Genomic DNA, 11,353 nt, shown 5'->3' on the forward strand with positions numbered 1-11,353 from the left:
TCCAAGGACGCCCCCCCCCCACGGGTCTCCTGCATGTCAGGCTGTCAGAAGCTAACAGGAAGCCAGCTGGGCCCTGGGATCCTGCCTTGTGGTCATGGGTGTGGATTGTGGGTGAGGAAATACGTCAGTAGAGCGATTAGTTTAATGAACCGCAGGGATGAGGATGACCCCGTTTCTCACAATTGATCATCTGTAAGAACAACTCCGTACACACCTGAAATACTTTATTCTGTAACAACCCAACTGATCAGAATGTAAATGAATCAACTTGTTCTGCCTGTTCTCATAGGCAGAAATCTCATCATTTTTCTCACACCTTGTATGGAGCTTGAGGCTGAACTTTGGGACTTTGGAAACAACATGTGCTTCTTTGGTAGTGACTAGCATTTAAACACCATGAGATGGAAATCACTCATAATTGATTGAATTTTGGGTTTGATTTTAGCTCACAGATCCTGTGAGTTTCTTACACAGTTGCCAGGAACTTCAGCAAACCCTTCCATACGCGATGCACGCTTTTAACCTGACTCTTGTCCTTCAGCTTAGTCTGGTGTATCAGTCAGCACAGGATAGGTTATGTTCGGTAACAAATTACCCTCAAAGCTCACTGGCTTACAACAACAGGAGTTTAGGATTGGAGGCATGAAATAGAGGTGCCAGATTTTAAACAGTCACACACAAGCTCAGATATCACATTTTCCTCTCATATGAGAATATATTTATATATTATATGCAGTTTAGAGAGATATATATCTGTTTAAATAGTACATATAGAGCAAAATACGAGAGAGAGAAATAGGAAGTAGGCAGTTCAAATATTTCCTTAAATTACATATTCTGTTGTAAAATATTTCAATATATATGCTGTGTGTTTCATTTATACTAATGGTTTAGCTTAGTTTGCTGAAAAGTTTGTTATTATAATCTGTTCCTTTCTCCTTTTGTAAGAAATTTTTTTGGCTTAAGTCTTGTATTCTGAGTAGCTACTTTGAAGATAACAACAAATAGCGTAATAACTATTGCTATTCTCTTATTTGGTTATGAAAATTTGTTTTGTTTTTTGATAAGATAAAAAGAAAAAAGCGTCATTTTTGGTTTGAAGAAAAAAATGTACAAAACCACTGAATTTTGTTCTTACCTGAGGAAATAGTATTTGAACTGTAGCATGAAAGCGGAAAAGCTGGCTGGGGTTGGGAGTGTGGCGGTGGCTGAGAGCTTGGTTAGTGTGTACGAGGCACAAGGCCCCGGATTTCATCCCTCACACTGCAGACAGAGACACCGGGCTGCGGCTTAGGGTAAGAGCACTTGTGCAAGGCCCTTGGCTTGATCCCCAGCACTGCCAAAGAGAGACAGAACAAAGCAAATGGAACAAGAACAGGAGACCATCCTAAAAAGTTTCAGAGGTTGCTTGCAGGTCATATTTATATTTAAAAATTACTCGCTACAGTTTGGGAATGGCTCGGAGAACAGAACAGTGAGAGGCCTTGAAGTTTTCCTTGAAGCTCATTCAGATATTATCTCTCTCTCTGTCTCTCTGTCTCTCTCTCTCTGTGGTAGGGTCTGAGCTCAGCACCTTGCAAATGCTAGGTCAGCCCTCTACCACCCATTCTGGTCCCGCCCTTAAAAAAAACTGCTTTTGAGACAAGGATTTGCTAAGTTGCCCAGGCTGGCCTTGACTAGAAATCTTTCTGTTTACATTTTTTTTTGTACCGGGGATCGAACTCGGGTCCTTGTGTTTGCAAGGCAGGCAGCAGAACCACTGAGCTAAATCCCCGGCCCCCGGTTTATGTTTTTCATAAAGGATCGCTCCCCTGCCCATCGTACAGGCCTTGCAAAACTTGGATTGGCCCTGATGCCTTTCGCTCCTACCCACCCGTTTGCTCCCTTTTCCCTTTCCCTGTCTCCCGCCCTCCCTCCCCCGCCCCTCTTCCTATGGATGACACCCAGAACCTTGCACCTGCTGAGAAAACACTGCACCTCACTGAGCAAAGCCCCGGCCCGGCCCGTGATTTAAGAACTGAAGGGAACCCTTTGTAGGGAGGTGGTGACTTGAAGGAAAGCAGGCTGGTAGCAGTCCCGTTTACTTATTGGATGAGGAACAGTTTTTAGCGGTGAACAACTGTGGCTGATTTCAGCAAAATTGGAATCATTATTGTGTAAGTTGTAGATGTTTAAAGAGTGCAACACGATGTTAGATAAATAAATAAGTAAGGGAAAGGGTTACTATAATGGAGCACATTAGCATATCCTTACATAGTTACCTTAAAAAAAACAGTGCTGGAGATTGAACCCAGGGCCTTTCACATGCCAAGCAAGTGCTGTACCATTGAGCTATCTTCTCATCCAAATCCTGTGTATCCTTTTCTTTTTCCCCTTGGTGGGAAGAGCACTGGAAACCTCATCTCTTAGTAAATTCCCAAGTGCAGTACCATGTCATGAAGCACAGCTTCCATGGATTTTTGCTCTCTAGACTGGTTTGGGCCGCATAATCTGCTGCTCTGTACGCTGTGACCTACGTCTCCTCATTTCTTCCCCACCTGATTCCCTTCTGTAACCACTGTATGAGTCTCTACTGCTGTTCATTTGCCTTTCTAGAAAAGATTCCACATATGCGTGAGATCGTGCGGTATTTGTTTTCCTGTCCCTGGGTTATTTCATTTTAGCAAAGTGTCATCAAGATCCTTGCACGTTGTGGCAAATGGCAGAGCCTCTTGCACTGATAAAACTGAATAATATCCATTGTGCAAGTGTCTCTTTATACAATATCACATTTTCTTTTTCTATTAGCACATGTTTTCCTTGAACGGAATTGTTACACGTACCTATCTTAATTCTTTCTAATTCCTCTTTCCCTTCTCTCTAGTCCTCTATCTCTAGATAGCCTTCCTATTTGCAAAAGATTTATTTCTCTGTTTCGTACTATCTGTCTTTATTTTGCTCCTAAAATTATTTATACTTCGAGTTTCTTGTATAAGAGGAACTGTAGGAGATTTAAGCTTGTGTGCCTGACTTATTTCACTTACCATTATGGTCTCAAGGTGCATACATTTCCTGCACACGACTCTTTCTTATGGCAGTGTAGTACTCCACTGTGTGTACCTACCGTATTTTCCTTATTCATTTATTCGTTGATGGGCTGCTTCCAAGATCTAGCTCTTTTAAGTTGTGCTACCATGAACATGGGTATGCGTGGATCACTATGGTATGCTGTCTTTAGCCCTTTTGAGAAGATACCTAGAAGGGAAGTAGCCGGGTCCAATGAATTTCTAGTTTTAGTTTTTGAGGATTCTCCACACTGGTTTCCATAGTGACAAACAGCACATTTTCTTTGCCCATTGATGGATACCTAGTATTATAATTTGGATCTTGAATGTCCCCCGGGGGCTCATGTATTGCAGGGCTTGCTAGGCCATATGGTAGTTTTGTTTTAAATTTCTTCATGAACCTCCACACTGTCTTCCACAGTGGTTGTTCAAATGCACCTTCCCAACAGCGGCGTGCGAGTGTTCCTCTTTGTTCATGTCCTTGCGATTCTTATCTCTTGCATATTTATGTGTTTGTTTTTCATAGTACTGGGGGTTGAATCCAGGCTGCTCTACCATTGACCTACATCCCAGCCCATTTTATTTCATTTTATAGTTTGAGACAGGGTCCCGCTAAGTTGCCCAGGGCTTCTGGCTCCCGAGTTGCTGGGATTATAGGCATGTGCCCCTCAGTTTAAGAAGCCTCCCCCTACCTCTGTCTCATGAAAGTTAGGCTATCACTTTGCATTTGAAATTCCAGCTTTCTTTCCTTTTTAAAAAATAGTCATCCAAACAGGTATTAGATCATAGCTCATTATGATTTTCATAGCAAATTTGGAGTTTGTTGTAAGTGCAGTTGTCAATCTTTTTTTTTTTCTTGTAAAGGGTCAGATAGTAACTATTCTCACCTTTGCAGGTTACATTGAATCTGCTGGAACTAGTCACCTCTCTTTTTGTAGAATGGAAGAAGTTATAGGCAATATATAAGTGTGTGATCATGACTGTGTACCAGTAAAGCTTTATTTATAAAAGTAGACTGCAGGCTGGATTTCTGAAGCTGTCCATAGTTTTCTGACCCCAGTATTGGAGACTCAGAATCACTTGGTGTTTGGACGACAGGTTCGCACATGGACAGGTGCATGGTACTCTGTGTAGGTACCATCCCAGATCATCTGGCCCTGCATGCGGATCCTGTCTTGGTCACTTGCTCTGCCGTTCTCATGGATAAAGCCATGGCTATGGCTGCACCAAAGGTGAGGAACCCTGGGTCTACTAATGACCCTATATCCATCACTCCTTAGCAAGGGGCTTCGACTGGATCGGGAGTGATAGCCAGGTTGGCAGTGTAGCTCAGTGACAGAGCACTTGCTTAGTGTGCATGTAGCCCTTGGTTCCACTATCAGCACAACCAAAAACTCCAAATCCATTAAAAATATCTCATCAGCAGGAAGGCGGCCCACATGCCTACAGACTGCTGTCTACTTCCTGAGTACTGAGAGGGGAAAATGTTGAAGCTGTGTCTGAGATCAGGAGGGTGTGATTGATTAGTTATGCCTTCCATGGGCACCAGAATAGAAATAAAGACATGCTTGCTAAATTTTTGTGTTCCTGAAACTAGCTGATCTCTAAGGTCCTTACAGATTTTTCTCTCTCTTGCTTCAACCTCCTGAGTGGCTGGAATTACAGTGTCACTACACCTGGATTTGCCTTGTGGTTTTGTCAAGGCATGGTGCTGGTGTCTGGATTCTTCCTTAGGAATACTCTGGATCAGTACCAATCATGTAAAATAGAGTCATTTGGTATAGAAACATGATCTGTAATTTTAAAAGTTCCTAGCACATCTGCTGTTGTGAAAGAGATGGATTGAGTCTCCCGATTCTCTGTTCGTGATAGACACACCCAGGTGACAGCTGGCCATTGCGAGAAAAAAATCAACTCCAAATGTCCTTTTACATCAGCCTCTTGACTTATACACAGAGTGAAGATTCCAACCCATGCTTGCAAAGTTTGACAGGTGTTTATTGAACACTCATTATCTCAATGATATTTTCTTGGCCTCCAGAAATGGCAGTTTCTAGCATTTCACTATGAGGAAGACAGTAGTAACAACTAAAGAGACCACTAGGAAAAGCTTTTTGGGATCAGTAGCAGGGCGGGAAGACAGTGGGAAGAGGATGAGGGGGAAGAGAGGGCCCCTTTGTTTAGGGAAATGGTGATGGCAGAGGCTTAGTACAGGTGACGAAGAGGACGTAGATTTGTTGCAAGAGCGAATTCATGGAGGAGGAGGCTGGGGATGAGTTTGGCTGAGGGCCGGTATGGAGTGGTACTGTAAGGCTTTGAGAAATCAAAGTTTGGCCTTGGTCTCTAAATAACAGGGCTCATTGTGTCCTCTGGAGATCGTGCTTGTAAATGGTATGAAGGAGAGATGAAGCACGGCGGGAAAGGAAGGCAGAGAGGCAGGGAAGTGTGCCAGCTGCAAGGATGAAGATGTGAGAAATGGAGATGGAGCTTAAGGGTGATGTGGAGAGATGGGAAGGGGGGCATGAAATCAGGTTGGGCTGGCACGGTGGCCGGTGGTCCACGAAGCATAGAAGAAGACAGGGGTCGTGGATAACTTTAGAATTAGCAGCCTGAGGTCTAAGGGACTTGGAGGACAGACCAGGAGGAAAAGACTCCTTAGCGATGAATTTCCAATGATAGCAGATACATCTACAGAGCATGGATGGTACAGTGGCAGAACGTGCATCTGGTCAAACTTCCCACTCTACAGAGTTGACCTCAGCTGGCGCCTATTGAGAATTTCTAGAAGTTTTCCAAAGGGTTCTTTCCCTCCAAAGTAGGGACATTTGGGTAGGTAGTTATACTTAGAAAACCTTTCTAGTAGACTAAGAGATAGCAGATGGTGGAAAGGAAACTGGGTTGGAAGGTAGAACCCTACTGTGCCTCTGGCTTCCTGTGCTGCAATTGACAAATTATTTGACCCCTCTGGGCCCTTGTTACCTGATCTGTAAAATGACAGGATGATACAAGAGGATCCGCCCCGGCTCTGTCATGCTCTGATTCAGAATGGCTGGAAGTTGAAAGAACAGAGAGAGAGAGAGAGAGAGAGAGAGAGAGAGAGACAGAGAGACAGAGAGACAGAGAGAGACAGAGAGAGAGGAGTGGATATTTTCTTGGAGAGAATGCAGAGTCCAGGAACTTATGGTGAGAAGCACTAGGAGGAAGAGAACCAGAAGAGGAAGAGGGAGCTGCATCATCCAGAGAAAAAGTCCGTAAGGTCATCCTAAGGAGAATGTGTTAAGGCACTAACTTGCAAGCCAGGAAGCAGATTGAAGGAGAATAATTCTTGCCATGTGGAAGTTCTAGGGTTCAGGATTGAACTTCTGGGAGATGCTAACGAATATGGGCTCACGAGGAGCTTCTAACTCCAAGTGAGTCTCAGGGGCCAGCAAAGGTTTGATTGGGGTGAAAGGTGGAAAGCAAGCATTGGTTTATCAGAGGAAAATATTGAGCTGAACTAGTTAGTTTAGTATGAGTATGATTCACAGGAGGAAGAGGAAGATCTCAGTTGAGCACAGAAGCACAAAGTAGGATAAGTGAATGCAGTCTGAGGTTGCATTAATGGGGGTAGAGAGTCCAGCCGGTGGGAGGTGATGTTCATGTTACCATCATGTCTTGTGCTCAGATTTGGCCGGCTTGCTCTAAGAAGGACATGGATGAGGAGGTGTGATGAAAGACTGGCAAGAGAAGATTTTGAGGAATGGTGTCAGCTTCCCTGTGCATATCTGAGGGACCAGGACATTTTAGGAGAGCTTCTCCCTGTCTTTTATACTTTTACTGCAGATAGAGCCGTTTCCGGAGAGTGCTTGCAATTTCAGGGTTCACTTTCCTCATTCGTCCTTCTTGAAGCAGCTCTTTATTTGCCATACGCCGGGTCACCTGCAGCAATACATGTGGTCAACCTTGGGACCGAGCTTCTGGGGGAGTTAGTGTCACTGGTTTATGGGGAGAAAGAGAATGTGGCAGCTGGGTACCCATGGCTTGAGATAAAAGACATTTGTTGTCTCCTCCTAGTCTACAGTTTACATGGAATCATTGGTTGGACTTTGTTTTGGATGAGCTGGAGATTGAACCCAGGGTCTTCACACTGACCTGCATCCCCAGCCTTTGTTTTACTTTTTAATGTCCAGGTTGACCTCAAACTTGCAATCCTCCTGCCTCAGCCTCCCAAGTAGCTGGGATTACAGGATACTGTCCCTGGTGCAATGAATATATATAAACATATCATATACATATGTATCATACACATATATATTTAATATTTATATATATATATATATTTAAAAATCTGCAGCAAAACATACCACCATTAAAGAAAAAATGTTGGCCATCACTAATTCAATATGAAAAGATTGTTCAATGAAGTTTTTTGTATTTCATTTAAACTGTGTCATATACTGTGGGTTTTGGGAGTGTGCCCCAGGGAAATTTATCACTGGCATAAAAGCATCCTGGTTTGTGTGTTGGGATTTGGGGCTGGGGAAACAGAGAAAGACTGGGGGAAGCCTAGTCTGCCCCACCCGGGTGGGGTTCTGGTTACTTTGTCCCAACTCACCTCCGTCAGAAGTTCCAGGATGGATCCTTTTCTGTCTTTGAACACTTTCACCAGCGTCTGAATGAAGCAGGAGCCTTCCTCGTCATGCCTGTAGGCAATGTACCCTGTGGATTTCAGAGAGGTGAGTCGGGCTGCAGGGGTCAGGAGTGGCAGGCGAAGGAGAGGAGAAGAGGCCACTGTGGGCCAGCTGGGCGCTCCTACCCTCTACTGTGGAGTAGACGTGGAGGGTGTCGGTGTAAGTTGGGATGGTTTGAGGGCTGTCGTCGGCGATCATCACGACCTCATCTCCACCTACCGTTTCGCCGAGGTCCCTGTGTTCTGAGAGACCAAGAAGAAGAAGAGGCAGCGTGAGGAAGGAAGCTACGGAGGGGAGAAGGCAGCATGCCACGTTGGGGCTGGGGTGGGTGAAGAGCGAGGGGTCCTGTGTTCCTGGTTCTGTCCCACCTCCTCGACAGGCCTGCACAATGAACACTTTAGGCTTGGCTCTCAGGGCCTGGCAATTCCTGTTGTTCAGGACCTGGAACAGGTCATCCAGCCTGACCATCTCCCCATCTTCTCCCTCGAGGAGGCCTTCGTCCCCATGGGCCATGAGCACCACAAAGGCACAGCTGACAGGCTCTTCCCAGCCATCTATGACCTGCTGGAACTTTTTCATCTCTTCTTGGAATTGCTGGAGGGAGACATGACCAGCTCTATGAGGCCTCAGAGCCCGCTCCTCTGATTCGGCCCCCTTTCCCTTGTGGCCGGGAGCTTTCAGCCAAATACCTGAGCGGTGGGATCTCTTTTCATGATGCTCTTGAACCCCAGGTACTGGAACATGCCTTCCAGGGCTTCCAGGTCTACCTCGGAGCCTTCCCGGGCTTTGGTAACACATAGCGTCAGGGCCAGGCGGGCGCCTGACATATCATACTTCTCCTGGTCAAGGGGTGACAGAATCAGCAAAGGCAAGGAGATTATGGAGAAGCAGAAGGCACAGTCAAAAGAGGCCCGGGGTTTCCACTGCCAGGTAAAATACAAGGTGCCTGTGACATATTTCAAATAAAAAATAAGTTGGTAGAATGAGTACTTGTATAGCCTTAATATTGTGTAGGATATACTTATACTTACATCAATGCATTTGCTGTTGTGAAATTCAAATGACACCTGAACCTGAGATCTGATTTTCTTAGCAAGACTCATTGGGTAGGTCATTGTCTTTATCTGGGCCCCAGCTTCCACATTTAGATGAGCGAGTGAGTGTGTGTGTGTGTCCTCTACTGCTTCCCCACCTGCAAAGGTCACCAAATTTCTAAAGCCAACATTGACATCTTATCCTTTTTCCTTCTAAGGAATTGCTTTTCTGGGCCAAAGATTTAGCTCAGTGGTGCCATGCCTGCCTGACAAGTACAAGGTTCTGAGTTCAATCCCTGGTACCAAACAACCCAAAATCAAACCAAAATCAATATAAAAATTTCTTCCCCGAAGAGAAGCATGGCACTGAGTCCATAATGATAAGAATTGATCTTTGGATTCAGGTATAGCTGGGTTCCCTCTCTCCCCCTCAGTTTGGGTTCCATCTCTGAGTCTATTTTTTTTTTATCATTTGAAAGATCACAAAGTTCTTTCTAGATCTGAGTATGAGTTATTATTTTTTCTTTCTACTCTTTTTGAAGGATTAAGTTCCTCACCTCCTTCCTCTCCAGGCATTCCCCCTCCCTTCAAACTGCCCCCCAACCTACCTCCTCCAAAGGCTGAGGATCACTCATTTCTGCTTTGATTCTGTGTTCAGCTCTCAGCAATCTTTTCTGATCCTGAAGATCAAGAAGACATAGGTTGAAGGTCTCCAAGGAAGGCAGAGTATCAAGGGACAGAGTGGTCTACCTGGGCTTTTGAGACCAGCTATGTCCCCCATGGTGGACACCTGGTATATGGTCAGACCTGGGTAAGAGATGACAGCCCACGGTGCTTGTTGTCCCTCAGCTGACAACCTGGTAGAGTCTTCCATCCACGGATATCCTCAAAAATGCCATCTCTAATCCCTCTGGAACCTTCCCTTCCCTGCTTCAGGACACTCAACTGCCTGTGGTGGACTTGACTTCCTGCTGAAGGCTCTGGATTGGGGAGAGGGTTAGGTGGGTCATTTGCTTTCCTCTTCTACTCAGGAGGTAACTGGCTGGGGAGGCGTCAGTAAGCAGATGCCTTCAGGTTGGACTTAAACTGGGAATTTCATCAAAGCCGATGAATACCACTATCCTGGTGGGTCTTCGAACGGCCGAAGAGGTCTCTGCTTTGAAATGGAACATCTACTGAAGTTCTCTCCTTTCCTGAGTTCTGCACTCTGGCTAAACAGAAGGACTTGTGGTATTTTCCCATCTGCTTTCATTTATCACTTGTTTGTCCCTTCTTTCTTGGCTTGGCATTCCAGAGAAGAGCCCTCCTTGATGACAGGAGCGGAGTGACGTCTGCCATACCTTCTCCGTCTGTCCTTGGCTCCACTCACCCAGCCATCCATGCATCTATCCATTTGCTCATCTCTTTGCCCATCCATCCATCCACTGTGCGTGCTTCTGCCATCATCCACCCACCCACACACCCATTAATCCATGCAGTCACTCATCCATCACCTACCAACTATGCACCCACTTATTCAACTGTCTTTCCATGTACTCATCAACCCGCCCGCCTCTCTGTTCAACGACCCATGCATCCATCTATCACCCACCCACCAACTACCCGTCCATCCACCTATCCATCTGTGCACCCATCCACCCGTCCACCTCCTGGAACGCATGTCCTAGGGATCTATTATTTGTCAAGTACCGAGAACATAGTATATAAGATATTCTTCTTGCTCATGTGTAGCTCTAACGTTTGACAGAAATGAACGTCAGATCTCTCTCTGTCTACACACACACACACACACACACACACACACACAGAGGCACAGATCAAAGAGGAGCCAGGTGTAGTGAAGGAGTAAGTGGAGGGAGCACAGCTCTAGAACCAGATACAGCACAATCAAGTGCTCATCTCGCCCAGCTGTAAATGCAGAAGCATTTCACTCCCTCCCTGAGACTCAGTTTTCCTGTCTCAAAAAGGAAAGACCCGGGAACAGTGTCAGGTGCTGCACAGCAGTGGCAGATAAAGGCAGGCTCTGTGATTCCAGTGCACTTCCGGGACGTAGCCTCTCCCTTCTCCTCATCCCTGAAGTGCTGCTTGTTTATACTTGCTTTATAGCAGTAATCCTTTTTAAACTGCTCACCCAGCGTCACGTTTGTCATCTCTTTGTGGTTATAGGCACACAGAAAGATCGCAAGGCAGATACATTTACAGGTAGGCATAATTTGATAAGAAAGTGTCACATTCTGCATAAAACAGCAGTGTTTTTGATTCTCATTCTCACGGCTTTATTGGCAGCTCAACTTTCAAGAGTAAAAGCCTGGCCCCTTCATCTCTGTCTCCAAAAGAGGGCGCAGAGGTGATGCTGGGGAGAATTTATTGAGTAAACAAATAATAAATGAACAAATGAAAGAAAGCCTGGAGAGATAGATGGATGAATGGATGGTAATTTCTTCAACTCTGCCGGATCTGGTGAGAACATCCATTCGTGAACGACAGGTGTGCGTGTGCGTGTGTGTGCGTGTGTGTGTGCAACAAGGAGAGGTGGAAGAGGCGGCAGCTTCCACATCACTCACCGGCTGTAGACACGGTTGCTTCTCAAGGTCTGGCTGAATCT

The 11,353-nt window shown here is 45.5% G+C and overlaps 1 protein-coding gene across 1 annotated transcript; it reads right to left on the reverse strand.

Annotated features, from left to right (window-relative positions):
- Positions 1–6,857: 6,857 nt before the first annotated feature.
- Positions 6,858–9,407, reverse strand: Casp14 (caspase 14). Its single transcript, XM_010639972.1, has 6 exons — positions 9,357–9,407; positions 8,404–8,553; positions 8,083–8,308; positions 7,840–7,956; positions 7,639–7,742; positions 6,858–6,962 (listed from the first exon to the last, which is right to left on the reverse strand). Exons 1-6 carry the CDS (start codon positions 9,381–9,383, stop codon positions 6,858–6,860), a joined length of 729 nt encoding a protein of 242 aa, XP_010638274.1. The 5' UTR covers positions 9,384–9,407.
- Between the last annotated feature and the right edge of the window lie 1,946 nt (positions 9,408–11,353).

This window comes from Fukomys damarensis, unplaced genomic scaffold (assembly GCF_012274545.1).
Source record: "Fukomys damarensis isolate Sample0158 unplaced genomic scaffold, DMR_v1.0_HiC HiC_scaffold_37, whole genome shotgun sequence".
Classification (NCBI taxonomy): Eukaryota; Metazoa; Chordata; class Mammalia; order Rodentia; family Bathyergidae; genus Fukomys; species Fukomys damarensis.